This window comes from Paramisgurnus dabryanus, chromosome 19, assembly GCF_030506205.2.
Source record: "Paramisgurnus dabryanus chromosome 19, PD_genome_1.1, whole genome shotgun sequence".
NCBI lineage: Eukaryota > Metazoa > Chordata > Actinopteri > Cypriniformes > Cobitidae > Paramisgurnus > Paramisgurnus dabryanus.
The window spans coordinates 18,746,469-18,767,353 of record NC_133355.1 but is presented as its reverse complement, the minus strand read 5'-3'; the positions used below and the strand labels follow the sequence as shown (position 1 = coordinate 18,767,353).

Sequence of the window (20,885 nt, the reverse complement as noted above, 5' to 3'; positions counted from 1 at the left end):
TGGCTCTAAGCGCGCGATATAAAGCCACCGCTGAGTGACAGCGCGCGCACCAAAAGCCTCTGTCCTTTTTCAAAGAGGACTTACAGCGAGACCAGCGAGCATCTCCCATGACATCTCAATGAAATATGACTGTGCTTCACTCCTTGTCTGGATTAATGCCTATATAATCGTTAATTTGTACTCCCTCCCTTATCTGTCTCCAAGTTTAAAGCCTATTCTGTGATCATGGGGTCTATAATGTCATTTTCGCCTAGGCTAAAGGTCTAAAGTGGATACCAGGTGGATCTATGTTCCTTAAAGACAAAAGACACAGCGCAGGGAAATTAGTGGAAGTTTGAGATAAGGGAGGATGCGGGCGACGTGTTGGTGTGCCGTCTTTCTCATCACTCCGGCTGTCTACCTGGTAAGTGCCTTTTCATTTTGTTGCTTTACGACCACATATTACAGAGAAAACGAGTCCAAGTCGAGGCATTTGGAAACACAGCTGTCGTTTTTCTATCAAAATTGTGGCAATTTAGATTGATAGCAAAGCTGTAGCAGTAAAAGACGCATTTGACTTTTTAAGCAACCTTTCTATGTATTAAAATAACTTCATTCTGCTGTAATGCACACGAATGTGAATTTGTTCCTTAAAGTGTTGTTTATGATATCGAGACATCGCCGTTTTTATTGTAGTTTGTTTATGAAAAACGTCCAGATAAAATTAATTCACTAAATTACTAGATTCACGCTATATTTTATTTCTATATAAACGCATCTCGTGTGGACGACCCTACGCTATATCTCGAAAAGAGCACAAACGTTGTGTTTTAGTATTTGACCTCTTGGGGGCGCCAAAATAAATGGAAATAGGTGCGTAAATGAGCGCGCAGTGACAGTCCTTCACCCAGATGAGAGTCTCTTTGATTTCTGCTACTCAGGGCCACAGAAGGGAAAATAGATACGGGCCATGTGTAGATCAAACCACATTTTCACCAAACGCTTTATTACAAGTAAAGAAAATAAAATAGACTACGTCTGCCCTTTTCTATGTCATTACATAAATTTAATCAATATTACATTTGATTTATTATTCAATTGTACATGAATATAAATGAATAAAACTGTTTAACATGGATTATAGAAATGTAACGTTTACATTTATTTATATATGTAAATTTTATGCTATTGTGATTGTTTAGAAGAAAATAAGGATTTTTAATTTGATGATTTTAACATTAATATAATCATAACAAAACTTTAACAAAAGTTTTTGTTTTTCCCGCGTAAATAAATGCATACACACTACTATATATAGCCTACATACGTAACTAACACAGTGATAAAATTACTTGCGTCAATTAAAAACAAATTACTTTAAACATTTTTATCTTAAATATCGGATTTAGATTTTTTTAAGATCTATTAAGTATACAATTATTTTATAATAGGCTATGAGTTCTCTTTCTAATTTGTATAATATTTTTCGTTATAAATTATTTTGGCCTATTTTTTTTTAACCCTTGAACTCTTAATACTACCTAATTTAATACATCAGTTTTGAATAAATAATTTGCAGTCAGCAGCGAAGTAAGCTTCACATTATTTACTCCAACCTTTTCCTCCCGATCAGTGTACTTTGCATTTCTAAGTTTGCTACAAGACATGAAATAATCTATATCATCAGTCTATTTGCCTCGTTCAAAATATATCTTTTAGTGCAGTAATTTCTATCTGAAAGTTTGTAGCTTTAACTTTATGGTAAAGCTGAATTCAGAGATTTGTCCAAATGTTTAATGGCTTTTTGTGAGTTTTCTATAGCCTATCAGTTTTCTTTAAATGTCACAGTTTTATTATTTTGTAGTTTAACCATTCAACAAGCATAGTTTTTGGGATAGTTTAACCATTCAACAAGCATAGTTTTTGGGATAGTGAGGCTGATACTCCCATCATTTCCAATAGGGACGTCAGTACCATGGACTGCGCGGCCCGAAAGCGCACACGCACTCAATGTGATTAACATCATCATTTTTTATTTAAATATTTATAAAATATTTCAGTAATTTTTATTAACTTAATATGATGTTTACTGTCACTTTCTCAAAGTGTTTGGTACAGGACACCACTAGAAAGTAACAGGTTCAGGTTATATTTGTCCTAATTTTACCTCATCTTGACCTGAGATGTGTTTTACAGACCACACAAGTATCATCTATATCTGTTTATAATTATATGGGCTATTTTCTTTTACACACATCCGTTTTTTCAATTTAGTTATCATAGGTTTTATATATATATATTTTTGGGCGAGCTGTGTGAAAGGCGATATGGTCTTATTATTATCAGCAAAGTCGTTCTTTTTATTAGCATAGCAAATTGAAATGGCTCAGTTTTCCGTCTGTTAATACATTTATATTCTATATTTTGGTGATATGCATATTCACTGATTGGCGAAAAATGCTGACATTGATAAACATACAGTAATCTTGGCTGTGGGTTTTCTGTCTTATGCTGGGCCTATCTTTCTGCACCTACGAGGATTAGAGTTGAACTTGAATACTGTATTTGCCGTGTAAGTCTCTTGTCAGAGTTTAAGCCTCTTGTCTGTGCCGGCTCGCCATTACCCGATAACGGCGTAACAGCGGAGCGGCTATGCGCAGGCAAACCGCAGCGCTCCAATGAACGCAGCTGCGCATCTTTATATTCTTTAAGGGTAGCCTATTTTGTAAATTTCTTTGTTGTCATTGTTCATAATTCCCAAAAGTATTATTAAGATCAAAGACGTTTAGAGAATATTAAAGTCTTATTTCATTTAAATTTCAGTAGGTACGCATTTGGCAAATAGTCCCAGTTGAGGTTTAGGGACACAATCATGTTTTGGCACCTTATTTGGGCAGACTGGTTTAATTTATTTTAAACAGCCATGTTGTTTAGAAAGAAGCTGCATTTTTTGTAAACTCCAAACATTTACTGTAGATGTGTGCCTCCACAAACATCCCTATATTATTAATGCAGAATCCTCAGTATGCTTAGCTGTGTTTAACCTCCGATGAGTGTGTTGTAGAAGCTGTTCAGCCAGCTATATCCACTTTAAGACTCCAGTAGAAGCTATGGTCAAGGTCTAAGCTAACCCTCTTGTGTCTAATGATTGGTGAAGATGGCGTGAAATAGTTCAAGTAAAAACCCTTGGCTCTTAGTCCATTAAATCTAATCTATGCTTCAGAAACCACTAGAACACTCTTAGATAAGCTGACCTGAGCCCCAAAGGAGAAATTTTAAAACATTGGCTGTCAGTCTCTTTAGGTCTAATAGAAATGCCTTTAACCGCCCTCTTGAGGTCTTTTAAATTAATAAGAACTAAAGTGATACAATTAAAACATTTCTGTTAGGATAGGTTAACGGATGTCATAACTCAACCAAATGTAGTAACCATTATTTTCCAAGACTCTCTTTAGACTGTTTGTACTTATTATATGCATCCATTTGCGGTTCCTGGTAAAATTTATTCATGTGTATTTTTAGTCAACCAAACATCCCAGGATAAGCTTTGATTTTTGGGTGGTTTTGGAGGGGATGAGTCAGTGTCTGAACAGTGTTAAGGCTGAATGATGTTAAGCTCTAAAGTGATAAAGAGGAACAGTGAGGTCTGCGAGAGGGAGACGGAAATGTTAAGAACCCACCCAGGGTGTGTAGTTAGTGTGCAAAGCAATGCAATGTAACCTCCTCCTATGGCGTACACACACATACACATTCACTGTTTAATAGACATGTGTTCACATCGATACCACAGTCCATTTATCCCAACTCTATGTGTTTCATGAAGTGTCTTCATTTTGCAGTTAAGGACATTTGCATTATATTAATGCACCTCTGTAGGTAATGGTACCATCAGCAGTTCTGCAATAGATAATTGGAGAAACTGAATTTAAGGACATTCGGTGTAATCGCTGCAGAATGCAAACTGCAGGAGACACTCAAAATGCAATGAACACCACATGCTTTACCCTATCATTCACCTGTGTGGCCTTTTGGGACACCTTTTGTAATTTGTAACACTCTTTTGAGTGTTCTTGTGCATTCACGTCTACATTATATGTGTGTGCTGCTGATAGCAGCACGGGCCGGTGAGTGATGCTATGTCTTTGTAGGATTGATGTCTCAAGGTGCCCTTTATTTGGCGGGTGGACCTGTGCCAAGGGTGTTGCTCTTAGCCGTGTAGAATTTAGCTTTCTAACAACAAGCACCAGAATTCAAAGCACTGCTTATTTCCTAAAACGTGCCCGTCACTTTTGATGTCAGTGAATAGAAAAACCTTATCAGTCGATGGAAAAGAATGACTGAAAATGAGTTCTTTGAGAAGCAAGCGCAGGCTGATTTGGAAAGCTGCAGTGGAGGATGTTTTTTTGAATAGCAAGTCTGTTTTCATTCATCGAGTCTATAATTGTTTTTACCAGACTGGTATTTTTCTTGATATTTCTTTTTGTACCAGAGTTATGTTTTGGCTAGTTTGCTAGTAAATGTTTAGTGCTCATGGCCCTGCGCACACAAGCTTGATCACATTTCACTTTAAAAAAACCTTTCCCGCTATGACCCTCCACACACACACATGCAGTGTCAAACTAAGGACAAATAATTGGGTGGAGACAGGACAAGGTTGGTTTGATTTATTACCAACATTCTCTGCTGTTTCTCCCCAAAACTGCTGCTGAATTTCAGTCACCTACACAGGTCAGAGGCCAGCGCAGGGTGCGACCCCAGAAGAGCAGTGGATCTAAAAAATTATACCCCAGGGTGACCTGAGTCTCAGCCCTATGGGCTTTTCCCCTTATACAGATATATACTCTAGAAGCATTCTTTTCAATCCCATCCCTCTAGAGATGTGAGGTGTGATGAAAGGAATATTCCTAAATACTCCATGCAACGCCTCCGGAGGGGCAGGAAGGACCAGATAACCCCAGCCTACCTCCCTTCAATCTTAAAATGCTGCGGGACTCTGAAGTTCTTTTCATGCATTAAAGAAGCTGGAATTAAAGAGATGAAAGCAAAATCTCTGAGCCATAAACGTCAGTCAGACAACAATAGTGATGGATTACACCAACAGCACTTCCAGACTGTTTGGATACACGTCTGTAGTCATTTTTCCCAAAAATATGAGAAACAAATTCATAGTGATACCGCCGAAATGAGGTGTGGAAAAACTAGATGTTTACTTATCAAATATATAAGCACATAGTCTCGCTGTTTTCTTCTGCACAGTAACACTGCACTAATGCAACAACATCTCTGCCGTAGATGTGTCCTTAAATCTCCACCTTATGTGATTGAATTCAGATGAAATTATCTTTTTGTTGGATGATGACAATAGGTACTTAGTAAGGCCATCATTTACCCTTTCCATTTATGGACAATCATTGTCTTCAAAGGAATTACCTGTCTTTGCCTACAGGTGGAGCACTGTCACAAGTTCAGTTAGCCTACTGGTTTTGATCAGAGGTACAATAGTAGGTCTTAATAGCAAGCACGTGCTTGCTGTTTTCTGTGTGATTGTTCTTTTATGCACGTTCTGGGAACTGAACATGAAATTACATGCCATTTGATGCGTTACATAAAAAGATTTTCTCAAATTTAAATTTTTATCTCATATATTAGTTTTTTTATCTGATAAAAAGTAGAAACTTTTCCAATTTAGACCAATTTACTCAGAACTATTAAGTTTGAGATATTTAATCCATCTAAGAATTATAACATTTCTTGTCAATCTAATAAGTACTGAATGTTTCATAATTTTAATAGGTAATATGCACCATTCTTTAAATAATAGGTAATTTAGATTGGGAGAAAGGTACTTGTGGTCCCTTTTCTTGCGATTTTTCCACCCTTATTCAGGAAACTCAATCAAAGTGATTAACTTACTACTTCTAATAACAATAAGCCATTTAACAAAATCAAGTGCACACCAAAAGTCCATTTAAGAAATATTGCTGACATACCGTCTCATCTCACTGCTCTTACTTACACATAGTAAGAGGAATTTAACATATATATACATATATATATATATATATATATAACTTCTACAATATATTTGTTTGCTACATGAATCAAATTAAAGTCTTAACAGTCATATTTTTTACTAGTTTGTATGCATTGGAAATGTCCCTTAGCATATTATAAGTCTATTTTAAATAATTTAATATAAATGACATATAAATGACAATAAAATTACATTTTAGCCATAAGAAAGTTCTATCAAAAATGAATATGCTACAAGGAGTTTGCCAAATTTTGATTCACATTATTTTCTATAATTTAACATAAACTTTATTGGTTGGTTTTCTGAACACACTTCAAAAAAATGACTTTCTTACTTAGTATTTTTGTCTGGTTTTCAGTACAAATATTTAAAAATTCTTAAATCAAGATGTTTTTTCTTGATTAGCAAAATTACCTAAGAAAATAAGTCTCGTTTTCAGACAAAATGTATCAAATTTAAGTGAATTTTTCTTGAATTAAGTGTTTAAGATATTTTTTGCTTGTTTTTTCCTCAAATGCACTTAAATTTGATACATTTTGTCTTAAAACTAGACTTATTTTCTTAGGTTTTTTGCTCATCAAGAAAAAGCATCTTGACTTAAGAATTTTTAGATATTTGTGCTTAAAACAAGACAAAAATACTATCTAAGAAAGTAATTTTTTGCAGTGCAGGGTTTAGATTAATACAGAACTGGGCCTTAAGTAGTTGTTTACAAACAAATCTTACAAAAAACGATACTGGTGTGCATCTTGAGACAAAACAATGGCACTGATACAGTATATATATTAAGAGATGTCAGTGTTTTTTAAATTAAGATTTTTTTTTGCAGTCTTTAGTACTATTGGGACGGGATTAGTTTTACACAGGGAGGTGGGGTACAGCAATTTCTGTCAGAGCTTCTCGTGATTTTAGTCCTGTCCAAATGGTCCATGGCAGTAGTCATTACGGACAATGTCAGTAAAGATTAAGGCGACTTTTACCTTCTGTAAAAAGGTTCGGAGAAATGACCTCAGGTAATACTAATGCAAATAGACCAGCTGTAAATATACACGTAAATTTCGTCACTTCCTATTATTTTGCGGGTTTCATTCTTTCAAATATAAAAGCGCTTAAAGAAGCATTTACTTGCATAGGCAGAAAAACAAAGTCAGTGGCAAGTCAGTTCCTGAATAACATGACACAAACTTAAAAAAAAAGTCAAATTTACTTCTCAGAGGCACAGAACTGTTTCTGAAACTGATGTTCTCCCCAAACTAAAATTAAACACAATTTTTTGAGTTTTCTGCGTCTGTGTTATGTTGTTTGCAAATGTGCTATCGGGAAGCAAGGTAACGTGCACGTGACGACGAGGGAGGTGACGCGCTGCGCAATCGAGTTATCCCTCCCACTTCTACCCCTGTAAAACTAATCCCATCCGAATAGGGCTTTTGACTAATATAAGCACTGTCAGGAAACTGCCACTAATGTTGTAATATTTTGTGTACATGATTATATCCTAGTGTATATGACTAACCATGTCAACCTATATACTGACAGTTTCATCTTTTTCTGTAGGACTTCAACATATCTTAGCTTTTGTGCATGCACTCATTTTATGACGCTCTTGCATTACACTACAACAGACTGTCAACACAAACAGGCTGCTGATGTAACAAGCTGCCTTTGAGACTTGCAGTAATTATGCTTTGGCTCCTAATCCAAGTGTGCTAGATATAGACACAGTAAACTTGGACAATGCAATCGCTTTCCCTTCTTTGTTGAATTAATGAAGTTAATTACCTGGCATGTGGACAAAATCACTTTACTACATGCAACCAAATTCAACACACTTGACACAAAGCCACACTTTGTTTGGTTCAGTCGCTATACTGAATTCAGTGGCTCACTACTCCACTGCATATGCTAATAACTGCAGTCTGTCTATGTTTCGTGTGTGTGCGTAGGGAGGACCTAGTTTATTTATTAAAAGCCCCATTTATATTTCTTCTCTTAAAATGAGTTTTATTTATTTTGAGTCTGTCGATCAATAAGTAATACAACACGTTTCTGTACGTTTCACTACTTGTTTATTAACTGTAGTGTTATAGATGGGGAAAGTTTAATTTAGGATTGAGACAGAATGCACTCGTGTGGCAAGTGTAAACTGTTCATGACTGCTAAACAGGAACAGACCAATCAGAGTGCTTATCACTCTTCATGTAGTGAATGCAGTATTGCATTAGATGGCTGGGCTCTGGTGGATTTCAGCTTTATTGATTTTCAGAATTACAATCACTCCTTGGCCCATGTGGGCATACAGCCAGGACAGGGTGTCCAGAAAAATCATTCAAATGGAACAAAAAAGATGTGTTGTAGATTTGGACGATAAAGGAAACCAAAGAAAGAACTAAAGCCTTTTGAATAATTTGGGTTAAAAGTGTCACTTAGAAGAGTGTCATATGATATATGATGTATACAGTACTGTGCAAAGGCTTAGGGCACCATGCTACCATTAGATTTGTTGTTTTTGCAATTGTATAGTGATCATATATAATTATTTCTCAGTCTCTTTATTAGATACAGAAATAAAATACAGGAAATGTGTATGTAGTACTCAAAACAGTATAAAAGTATAATCTGAAGTGTTAAAGGGATAGTTCGGCCAAACTTTATTAACGAAAATAAATACCTTCCGGTAGCGCCGCCATCTTAGACTCCTCTGTATTCAGGAGAGAGTATTAGCGTAGTGTACGCACTTTTCTTAGTGACGTATGACAAATTCGGAGGGCGGGGGCACAGAGCAGCAGCAGAGTAGCCTCCGTAGGCTGCGTAAGCTCTCATCCTGAATGCGGACCCGACTAAGATGGCAGCGCTACCGGAAGGTAGTTATTTTAGTTTATTAAGTTTTAAATATGGATATTTCTACAACAACACCGTGCGGATTACCCTCAGAAGACCTTTGTTTATCATCCTGGAGCCGTTTGGATTTATTTTGTGAAGGATGGACGCACTTTTTTTGGACTTGAAGGTCGTGGACCCCGTAACATTACATTTAATCAACTGAAAGATCTAAAACATTTTCTAAAATATCCGAAAATGTGTTTGTCTGAAAAACGATGGACATATGCAACTCGGACAGCTTGGGGGTGAGTAAATCATGGGTTTAATATCATTTTTGGCCGAACTATCCCTTTAAGTATTTTAGGTAAATTCCCCTTCCACTTCAGCAATAGCAGGAAACTGCAGGATCTCTTTAACCTAAATAAAATTAAATCCTAATTTCTAATTCTAATCGAATGACTTCAGGACTTCAGTCTCCTCAAAAAAGCTCAAGAGTTGTTTCGTGCCAAGAGAGGTCACACTAAATACTGACTGTTGCCTGAAAAAGACATTTAGTTCTGAAAATTGTTTTGTTTTTAATTTTGTGTACATATTTCCTGTATTTTCTTGTTGTATCTTAAAAAAAATGAAAAATAAATATGGATGGACATTAAAGCTTTGCTAAAACAACAAAGCTGGTGATTTATAATCATTTTACTATTTCTTTATACTACACACTACTACCCTATGTACACATATATACAACATATATTTTATGTTACTTTAACTTAACAAATAAAGGTAAACAATTTCAACTTCTCTTTATAAGTTACATCAACTTATCACAAATCAAAGCTTTAAATAGTTGGTTGAATTGACTTGCATAATCAAGTTGTTTTAACTTTAGGCTGCATTTTTTGTCACAAAATATGGCAGTGGCCTTTTTTTATTTAAAAAGTAGGTAAAGGTGATCAGTCAAAATTTCACAAAGTTAATAAAAAAAAAAACACAAGAAACCGCAAAAGAAATCATTTCCTTAAGTACTTGTTTCATTTCTGACAATCTTTATTTTTTGTGTGTTTAATGTGTGCATTAAAAACTATCAGCTTGACAAAAGATATCAAGACCAAACTTCACAGCTTCTCTTTTATATTACAGTACATTCGTTTAAAAAAAAATTGGCAGACACTTTTATCTAAGCATCTTACAATACATTTAATACAATAGGCTACATTTTATTAGTGTGTGTGTGTGTGTGTGTGTGTGTGTGTGTGTGTGTGTGTGTGTGTGTGTGTGTGTGTGTGTGTGTGTGTGTGTGTGTTACATGGGAATCACTCCCATGGCCTTTTGTGCTGCTAACCCAATGTTCCCCAATTAAACTACAGGAACACTTCACTCTTAGAAATAAAGGTACAAAAGCTGTCACTGGGGCGATACCCTTTCATAGAGTACACCTTTTTACCCAAAAATATCATATTAGTACCTCAAAGATACACATTGATATCAAATGTGTACATATCTGTACCTAAATTGTACATTAATTATCCCTTTAAAAGGTACCATCCCAGTAAAGCTTTTGTAAAAAAGTTCCTGACAGTGTATAATAGGCAGGTACTTTAACAGTAATCACAAAAATACTAAATATTAATATTAATAATAATATTACTGTTTTGTTAATAGATCTTGTTTTTCTCAACTTTAAGTTGCTCCTTACAAAGACATCTTTCAATTGCAATTCCCACAGCCACCAGCCATCTTAACTAGACACTGAGTTAAAATCCCTGTAATTAATAGACACGTGAGGGTGCCATCGATGCCGTGTTACTGTCAGAATATTTCTCGGGTCTTCTGAAGCCGATAGCGCTGCCCGGGACAGTGACTGAAGGCTGGGCGCATTACGGCGAGGTGATGGATGTGCTCTGTTCTCCCAGAGTGGCCCGAGTAGCTCCGATCTGTCAGCTCTCAAAAGCCATTACTTAAAACATTAGCCTGGCCCCTCGCAGCAGCCTTTCAGACAGAGAGAGACAGGTAAGCAGGATTCTCCTTACCTTGCTCCTGTGGGAAACTGCTACACAATGGAAGCAGGTGTGTATGTGGGAGAAAAAGTGTGGACTGTAGCGCAGTAACTGACAGCGGCGCTCACAACATGAATGGGTAACGGGCCATGATGTGTTTTGCTCCCTTGTCTCGGCTGAATTTTATTCAGTGTCATTCAATTCTATTCGGGTTGATTTAATTTGATTCTACTGGAAGACGCATTGTCTCATAAAGCGTACATGACGGTAGCCTCTGTTTCAAATTGTCTCCCTGACAGTGTTTCATGGCCACATGGTGTGATATAAAAGGAAGACAGTCGAAATCAATTTTGGGTAGCGTACCTTTTATTGAGCTTTATGATTGGATTTACATTGTTTTATGACTTCTGTTTAGCTGTACATTTGTGTCAGAAGTATCAAAATTTGGGGGAAATACAAAATAAATGTTTTTTAAAAAGTTAAGCTTACCTGCTAAAATATAGAAAATGTAAGTGTTACAACAATGGACTATTTTTGCTAGATTGTTTGACTTTTTTATTCAAACCATCAGTAGTGGCTCGTGACTGAGGGGCGCAAATTCAAAATATGTGTGTTGCTTGTGTTTTCAAAATATGTGTTTGTTGCATCATGTGAACCGCATCACGTGTTTTGTCTAAATAAGTGTCTGCTGCACACGCGTCAAAACCGTTTATGATAAAAGAGACGATCACGTTTACAAAATACACGCAAGACACTCCCTTAACACTAAACTCTGATTACGCATGAGATCATGTGAGTATCTGGCAAACCTGAGCGTCTCTTTTATCATAAACAGTTTTGACGCGTGTGCAGCAGGCACTTATTTTGGCAAGACATGTAATACACATAGGATCACTCAACGCGCAGAACACATATTTTGAAATTGTGAACCACACACATGACGGGCTACATACATGTTGTGAAGAACTTCCCATCGAGCGCCCTTGAAAAAAGAAGTCACCGGACGCCACTGCAATCCATGATTTTCTTTTGATCTAAATATGAAGAGTTCAGATGCAAAACCCTCTAAGTGCACCTGACATGTTTTAATCAGGCTCTTATGTTTAAGTTTTAGTAATTTCACTTTAATGACAACGTAAAGGTTATTAGTCAGTAATTGAAATAACTTATTTTCATAAATGTCACTTTTAACAAATTTGTGTCTTGCAACCTTTTTTTAAAGGTGCAGTGTGTAATTTTTAGAAGATTCCCTTGACAGAAATGCAATATAACATACATAACTATATTATCAGTGGTGTATAAAGAACTTTCATAATGAACTATTATGTTTTAATGAACCACCAATGAGCCATTTTTATCTAGCTATATACACAGGGGGTCCCCTTTTATGGAAGTTGCCATTTTGTGCCACCATTTTTCTACAGAAGCCCTTAACGGACAAACTTTGTTTACCAAGTTTTCTCTGACGATGACGTGTTTGTCTTATGGTTGCTAGCGTAGCTTCTCTACACGTTTCAAAGCGAGGGATGGGCTGTGGACTGAGCCAATTTGAAACCTCACAACTAGATGCCGCTAAAATTTACACATTGCACCTTTAACACAAAATCTCAACTTCTATAAACATCAAGTGTCACTCTTCACTGTCCTTTCTGAATAAAGGTATAAGGCTCAAAAATTCAGTCAGTATCCTAATATATTCTGGAAACTTCCTTTAACCAGGTAACAAAACCTCTTGCAACTCGACAATTGAAATCTGACTTATGCGCACTGTCGTACATTTAAGTCTTTTTCGGTGGACTTAAAGGACTTTGCTGAATTATCGTCGTGACATTTAGCAGATTCTGATACAAATCGGTATTTCTGAATGGCCTGAGACCAGGATTTAACCCAAAGTATTTAAAAATATCATATCTCATTTTTGACAGAAGTGGCGTTTACGGGCTTTTGCATCTGTGCTCTTCATATATAGATTTATAAATTTGCACATGAATTTATTTTATCCAGATATGCCGATTTATCATTTTGATTATTCAAATTTGATTTAAATTTTTTAATTCCAGTTCTGTTTCAGCTAGACTTGCCTTCTGCATTTCCTTGTTATTTAAGATATCAGTGCTTAATAAATTACTCTAGCTACTCTATCCATTTCTTATTTCCCTACAGAAATGTGAGAACTATTCCAAGTTCCCGGTTAATAGCTCAGACTATTAAACTAACAGCCCCTGGGTTAATTGAATGGGTTTGTGGCCTATAGGATTTTAATAGACAGCATAAATGCATCCTTTAATCTTTAATCTCACATACTGATAGTGAGCGGAGTGGATGGAGAGGGTAAATACTAGGATACTCTGCTTCTACTCTGCTTAGTCTATTCTACTTCGATCCGTTTGTGGCTGTACAATCTTTCCTCAGATACAGATCTAAAAGATCTTGAAAGTATTTCGTAACTTGACCTGCTTGACAGATGTTCAATGAAGTGGGGTTTGCATGCATTTGTATCTGTGTGCTTGCCAGAGAAATGTAAAACATTGCAAGAACCAAGCAGTTATCATAGATACAGTACAATAGTATTCCTCTTTTATTTATGTTCAGTAAAACCACTATTGTTTCAGTACATTTGCAAATACGCTTGGACATAAATGTGTCTACAGACATTCGGGACATACATGAAATGTAGTGAGAAGCTGATGATGTCCTCCGGTATGAAATGAAGAACGTCAGCTCTTTACGTGCTGCATGGAGTATCTTCAGGGCTTTACTTTGATGTGCTATTAGTCTGTGAAAGTGCATTAGAGCAATGGGACAGTGAGCCTCTGCAAGTAATACATAGTAATCAGAGCGCTGGATAACCCGGAAGGAGGTTTCTGAAATTAGTCTTATAATCTCCACTTGACACATACATACACACATAAAACCCCTCAACGCAATAATATTCTCAGATTGTGTAAAAATGTAGTGATCACCACAGGGAACATCACAGACAAAAGCAAAAATGAATTTGAGTTTAAGTTTATGCTAATAACATGTTTACAAGGTGAACGAGACACCATGTTCCTGTCTCAATGGATTTTTTTGACAGGAACAGTTATTTGTGCCTCATATCATCTTTTCCTCACGGCCTAATTTAGCTGTCATGTTCTGTTCATATGATACTGTTTGGTGTCCAATATCTTATTGAAGCATTAGAGACAATTCTGTTTTTTTTTGTAATATGTTACAGTAGATATACTGTACATTTCTGTGTAACAATGATTCGTTATTATTTAATTATTTTACCTAAAAACAAAAAGTCTTAGACAGTCTCAAATTGTAATGTCAGAGGTGCATAAACATTGCAAATTTGAAAGCTGAACAGCGTACAGTATATACTATAATGTAAGTTATCTTTAAACAAGAGGTTATGCACCTCAGCACTAAACCAATGTTAACATCCATAGTGTACCGTATGCTGCAACATTTACTGCGGTTCAAGATGCATTTTTCCCTTTTCATTGTAGTGCATTACAGTAGGTGAAAAATGGGGGTCACCTGCTAAGTGTTAATAAGGATGTGTACATGAGGAAAATTTGTCTATGGAGAATAACATTTTGTATCGGAAGAATGGAGGCTAGGCGTTGGCCCTCCCTGTGAAATTGTCAGAGATGATAGCAGCGCGTGGCGAAACCATTTAAGGTTAAATCTAGCATACAAAATCCACTTTCATTTGTAATGCTGCTGCTTTCCTGCTCCACCGCAAAAGCAAGTCATTTTGAATTAATATTTTCTGCCTCCCCTCTCTGCCCTGCATTCTCAATCTCACACACACACACACACATGCATGCATTCTCTCTCTCTGTCTCATTCTGCATCTGTTTGTGTGTGTAAGAGAGAATAAGAAACACAACATTACACTAAAGAGTCCAAAAAGTCTGTCATATGGCGATTTAGTACCTTTATGAATACTTGACTGAGGGTGCGAGTCTGCATCACATGTTTACTTTAGACTGCACCATAGAACAAAGTGCACCTAGATTGTGATGTCACAAGAGCAACTTAATGAGACTGAGGGAAGGTTGCGAGGGCAAGGCATAAAAACTTAGACCTGAAGGCAGCCAAGGTGCAAACACTTAAGTATATTCCTTATCAAATAACCTGTATTGCTGAGAATGCTGAATCTTTTTAAAGAAACTTGTCATTTTATGTTCAAATGGACCTTAGCAGAAAGACTGAAGGCAATACACTAGCCATGTTTCCATCACCGTGATTTTATGTGCATTTTTAAGTATGGCATCAAAAACGAGTGACAGAAATGCCAAATTTCTATTAAAAATTCCTTAATTTGCTAAAAAGAATTTAAGTTTGCTTAAGGTGCACCCTAAAAATGGCCGGTGTATTTTTGACGCATAATGGGTAAATATTGGACAGTACACACCGTTGGGTTAAAATTGACCCAATGCTGGGTTGTTTTAACCCACCTGCTGGCTTATTATACACCATGGTTGCATAATATCAACCCAACATTGGGTCATTTTTAACCCAGCATGTGTTCTGTCCTATAGTTGCCCATTATGGGTCAAAAATAACCCAGCCATTTTTAGAGTGGGCTATTTGATTTATGCGAAAAAGAGTAAATGCGAATAATGGGAGATGGAAACACATTTGCCGAATTAATTCTGACTTGGCGAACATTAAACCCACAATGGGACTGATCGTCTAGCTGTTTCCGCTGTCGTTGTCTTTACCATATATTGGGCTCAATGTCATCGCAATGTCCTTGCTGCATCAAAAATGCTCCATTCCTTCTTCTTTAATAAATTAAAAACTTGCCCCATCGTGGATACATGCAGTATTGTCTCCATTGTCCAAGCGTGCCTTGTTTTGTTTACTGTTGGTTACTAGGTTGCCAATACCACCATAATTCGCTCAAACAACTAGATGGAAACACCACTAATTTGCATTTGTTTGTTTTTCTTGGGAAAGATTTTAAAAAGATTCACTTCACGTTTGGATGGAAACCCAGCTGACAACAGTGTCTGAAAATAAAACACCTGCAAAGTACCAAAGCACCAGAAATGCTGCCAAAGTAAAATTTTCCAATGCGTAATTAAATGCAATGTTAATTTTACATAATTTTACCTGCACTCTTTTGCATCGATAAGAAGAGTGTGTTTGTGAACGTAATACTGTACAGATACCCACAATAGACCTCCACAGAATTAAACCCCCCTGGCTGTGTCTGAAAACATATACTCTCCTGAGTAGTATTTATTTTACATACATACGCTCAAAAAAATAAGGGCTGGGTCCGAAATCTCTATTAGAAATTTCCCAGTCTCCTGGGATACCTTCATAGTCTTGACCAAGTATTTTATGTGTGTGTGCGCGCGCAGGGATTGTGATTGGTTGAGCCTGGTCGAGCTCTAAAGAAAAATAATGGCGGCCAAGAAAGTGGCTGGAGCACACATTTAGTGTAAATAATGTTACATTTAAACTTTTTCCACCTTTTGGTTGCATTTCCAGCGAGAAATTAGTATTGTGTTCTAAATCCAGATGTACTGTACTACATTCAACATTTTGTAATTGCATGTGACCTACCAGCATCAGTTGCATCACGTCATCTTTATTCATAAATTGTCTCTGATGGCCTTATGGGTTCGAAAAGTGAATGAATTCCAAAGAATGAATCCATTCGAAAGAAGTACAGTAGGCCAACGGGTACTTTTTGCATATTCGTACCTAAATACTGTGACTTTTGTCACATACATTACTGTACCGTTTCTCGTCTTCTGTATAGTACTAGGAAGAGTTGCGGTTTCGGATGCAGCACACCTCTGGATCCTGAACTCATTTCACACCATTAGCCATAAACACATTTACACATAAACAATATTTAAAGCTTACCTATTTGTATGTGACACCTTTCAAATCAGTTTATCATTAGAGAAGTGTGAATTAAAAGAAATAAAGAAGAATTAAAAGTTTAAGGCATTAATTCATGCAAATATTCATTGAAATACTTTGAAATGTATGTATTTGCTGGCTTTGTGTAGCCTAGAGGCTCTTGTGTATCTCACATTTCAGGCTTTAATATATGAAGTCTTTCATGCTCTTAACGTCTATGAACCTGAGCAAAGAAGCAGTCAGGTTCTCTGGAGCCCATCTTCACTATGTTGAAAATGAACTTCAGACTGTGGTCTCTTTAAAGAGGTGCAATCGGGCAACATGCTTTGAATGGAAAGCAATTTAGTAGAGGGTAATTGAAGGGAAATGATAAGCTCGGCTGTCTCAGGATTCATTGCTTAAATTTCATTAGGGACTTTTTTGGGAAAGGCTCCTCTGGTGTGACTTGTGTGAAATTGCTAGTGTTTATCGCGAGTTCCTTTGTAGATTATTCGCTCCTTTTAAAGCAAGCACCTTGTGAATTTGTTTTTTACCATGCTTTTATAGGATGAATAAATTATTAATCTTTCTGGAGAGCACTCTTATTGTTTAAAAAACGACTTGGCTTTGTTGCTTTTTTGTTTTTAATTAATTGAAATAGATTATGATTACAGACAAGAACAATACAACTAGAGATTTCTGAGGGGTGTATTTTAACTCCACCATGTAATGTAGTTGTATAGGCACTTTATGTTCATCAAGAAATCATGGTGACCAGTCTGTTTACAATGGTAAAAGAAAAATGTTTATTGGCCCTTCTTGTCATGTACAGTAGAAATTACAGGGTATCGAATTGAATAATCTATCAATATTGAGCTAATAAATAGTAAAAGACAGCTTCAGTTCTCCTGGTAATGTCATTGTATGCATCCTAAGCCATTATTCAATAGGAAAAATACTAGATCTTTGGGATATGAAGGAGCATTTTTTTTATTTATGTGGCAGAACTTACCATGAAAGTTCCTAGATATTTAGATATAGTGATTGGAGGCACCACAGGAGAAACTTCACTTTATCATGGTGTTCATGAGACCACTCTAGAGAATATGTGGCTGTTATCATCCCAGAATATGAGATTGTTATGTGAAAGCAGGGTTTTCACAACAGGGTCTTGTAAAATTGCCTCTTGCTCATTGGTCGTTTTAAGACCATGCTGAGCAATCTTTGATTTCGAATTCCACTCCGTTTTATACAAGCCGACAACAGACGTCATGGGTTGAAGGCTTCCTCTGGCTTTTTCCAGACGTAAACTGCGGGAAATACTATGAAGTGAAAGATGACCATTCATATCTCATGGCTTTTTGGACATTGCCCTTGGATACAAGAGGCTTCCAAATAGCAGGTTTTGCTTTTAGAGATATGCCTAACCATCATTTAGTGTCTGTCATTTTTGGTGGCTTTCACTTATACCCTTTGCAGTTCATGTTTGGGATGTTGTGTATTTATTTTGAACTTACAAAAAGTGTTCCCATGGTATACAGATACAGTACTGATAAATGTAAATCAGTTATGATGTAAATAATTTCTAATGTACATTTAATCCCATGAAATTATATATATATATGTATATGCTCTGCCCAAAATGAGGTATGGTTGTATTATACATTCATCAAACGCTTAAATGCTGTCGCATCAGATCTGCTTTTTCCTAAAGGGTTTTGCTGTTATCATACTGTATATGTTACTCTGGACCACAAAACCAGTAATAAGTAGCACTGCTATATGTGTAATAGCCAGCAATACATTGTATGGGTCAAAATTACCAAAATTGCTTTTATGCAAAAATTATTAGGATATTATGTAAAGATCATGTTCTGTGAAGACATTTTGTAAATTACCTACTGTAAAAAGAAATAAAAAAATGCATTTATCATTAGTAATAATAAGTGTTGCTAAAGACTTCATTTGGACAACTTCAAAGGCGATTTTCTTAATATTTCGATCAATTAAATTTTTTGCACCCTCACATTTCATATTTTCAAATACAATAGTTGTATCTTTGCAAAATATCTTCCTATTCTAACAAACCATACATCAATGGGAAGCTTATTTATTCAGCTTATTCATGTGATTTATAAATCTCAATAAAAAAATTACCCTTATGACCAGCGGCGGCCGGTGACTTCTTTTTCGAGGGTGCACGATGCAAAGCTCGTCAGGTAACACTTTACAATAAGGTTCATTAGTTAACATTAGTTAACTACATTAGTGAACATGAACTAATAATTAACTGCACTTATACAGCATTTATTAATCTTTGTTCATTTCAAAAATTACTAATACTTCATTAAAGTCTTGTTAAAGTTAGTTAATGCACTGTGAACTAACATTAACAAACCATTAAAAGCTTTATTTCTATTAACTAACATTAACAAACCATTAAAAGCTTTATTTCTATTAACTAACATTAACAAAGAATAATAAATACTGTAACAAATGTAAGCTCATGGTTTGTTCATGTAAGTTAATACATTAACTAACATGATGTTTTATTAACAAGGTTTGGGAGGAGCACGATCAGATGATTAACTAATTCAGCACAGCTGCAACTCATTATTGTCACTCCTGTGTAGATGAATTGATGAGTTGAAGTTTATATTGGCTATTTGTTTTTATTTTTTGTATACTTGTACTCATACTTTTATTTTTTTTATTGTATTAAAATTGTATGTACGGTCATAATATTTTTATCTTTTTAGGTGTGACATCAGAAGTAAAATAGCCTTTTGGCTAATTCTGGCACATTGTACATTTCTTAAATGTATTATTGATGTGCATTGTCCCTGTTAAATAAACCTGAAAATGAAATGAAATTAGGTTATCGGCCTTAACACTACATATACATCTATCCTACCTACCTCAGTCCTGAGTTCGTTTTCCGACATCCCTCCAACTCCACACTCAAGTCTGTTTTTATCCCATTTCAGGGATGGGGAGTTCTCCGGCCATACCCCAGATCCAAACTTCGAGCTTCACTCCTGATCCAGAGCCCTCCCCCAGACCAAATATATGCTTATTTTCACAATCAAATGAGATAGGGCGAACTCGTGAAATGTATTTAGTCCGGCATGTGTGTGGCTCGTAGTGTAAAAATATGTGTTCGGTGCATCATGTGAACCATGTGCATCATGCGGTTTGTCAAAATACGTGCCTGCTGCACACGTGTCAAAAGCATTTACGTAAAAAGAGACGCTCGCGTTTGTCAGATACTCGCTTAATCTCATGTGTAATCAGAGTTTAGTGTTAAATTAGTGCCTTGGGAGTATTTTGTGAACGTGAGCGTCTCTTAAATCATAAACCCTTTCTACGCGTGTGTAGCAGACTCTTATTTGGAGAAGACGCATGATGCACATGGTTCACATTAAGCAACAAACACATATTTTGACATGACAAGCAACACACATGACACTCTAAACACATATTTTGAATTTGCACCCCTCGGAAGAGATATCACCGGCCACCACTGCTTATGACTGGTTTTGTGGTCCATATCACTTAGTCATTAACAAATTTGACTCTCTTTCACTGCAAAACGCTTTAAGTGCATGCAACCTTTTATGGCGATATCCTCCACTTCTGAAAAAATCCACTTTTTTGGCATAGTAAACAGTTGAAAAAATCACTAAGGATGCAACTAGAAAAATTGCAAATAATGAAGGCATGTAAAGCTAAATCACACATTGGGTGGCGTCAACTCTTTTAGTTCCAGCGTCAAATGTATTTTGTTTTATGCAGTTATGTACTCCATGCACAAAGTTAAAGGGTGAAAATGAAACCGACAGGGCAATCAGGCTAGTCTCAAATGTACATCTTTGTGTTTGCTGTTCATTTCAATTTTAATCTTATTGCTTTAAGTATACAGTCCAAAAAAATGAAAATTATACAGATCTAGTCCAAACATCAATGATTGCATTTTGAATTCATAATGTTTACATGAGCAAATAAAACATGAGCCTTCTTTCAGGGACGCAGATAGCATTATCTAGAAATGATTGCTTCTGGTTTACCTGTCACAAAATAAATGAGAGTGAGATGAAACTGGACTGTTTTTATCAGGACGCAGAGAGCTGTTGTCAGGTTAAAGCAGCAGTGACAGACACTGTAAACTGTAAGTAGCCCTGTCAATGACTCGCTCCAAT

At 36.2% G+C, this 20,885-nt stretch overlaps 1 protein-coding gene across 1 annotated transcript in view; it reads left to right on the top strand.

Moving 5' to 3' along the window:
* Positions 1-20,885, top strand: part of nxph1 (neurexophilin 1) — a 32,994-nt gene continuing 12,109 nt past the window's right edge. The window contains exon 1 of the mRNA XM_065292339.1: positions 1-403. Within this exon, the coding sequence (XP_065148411.1) occupies positions 350-403 (54 nt within the window). The 5' untranslated portion in view covers positions 1-349. The remainder of the gene's footprint in view (positions 404-20,885) is intronic.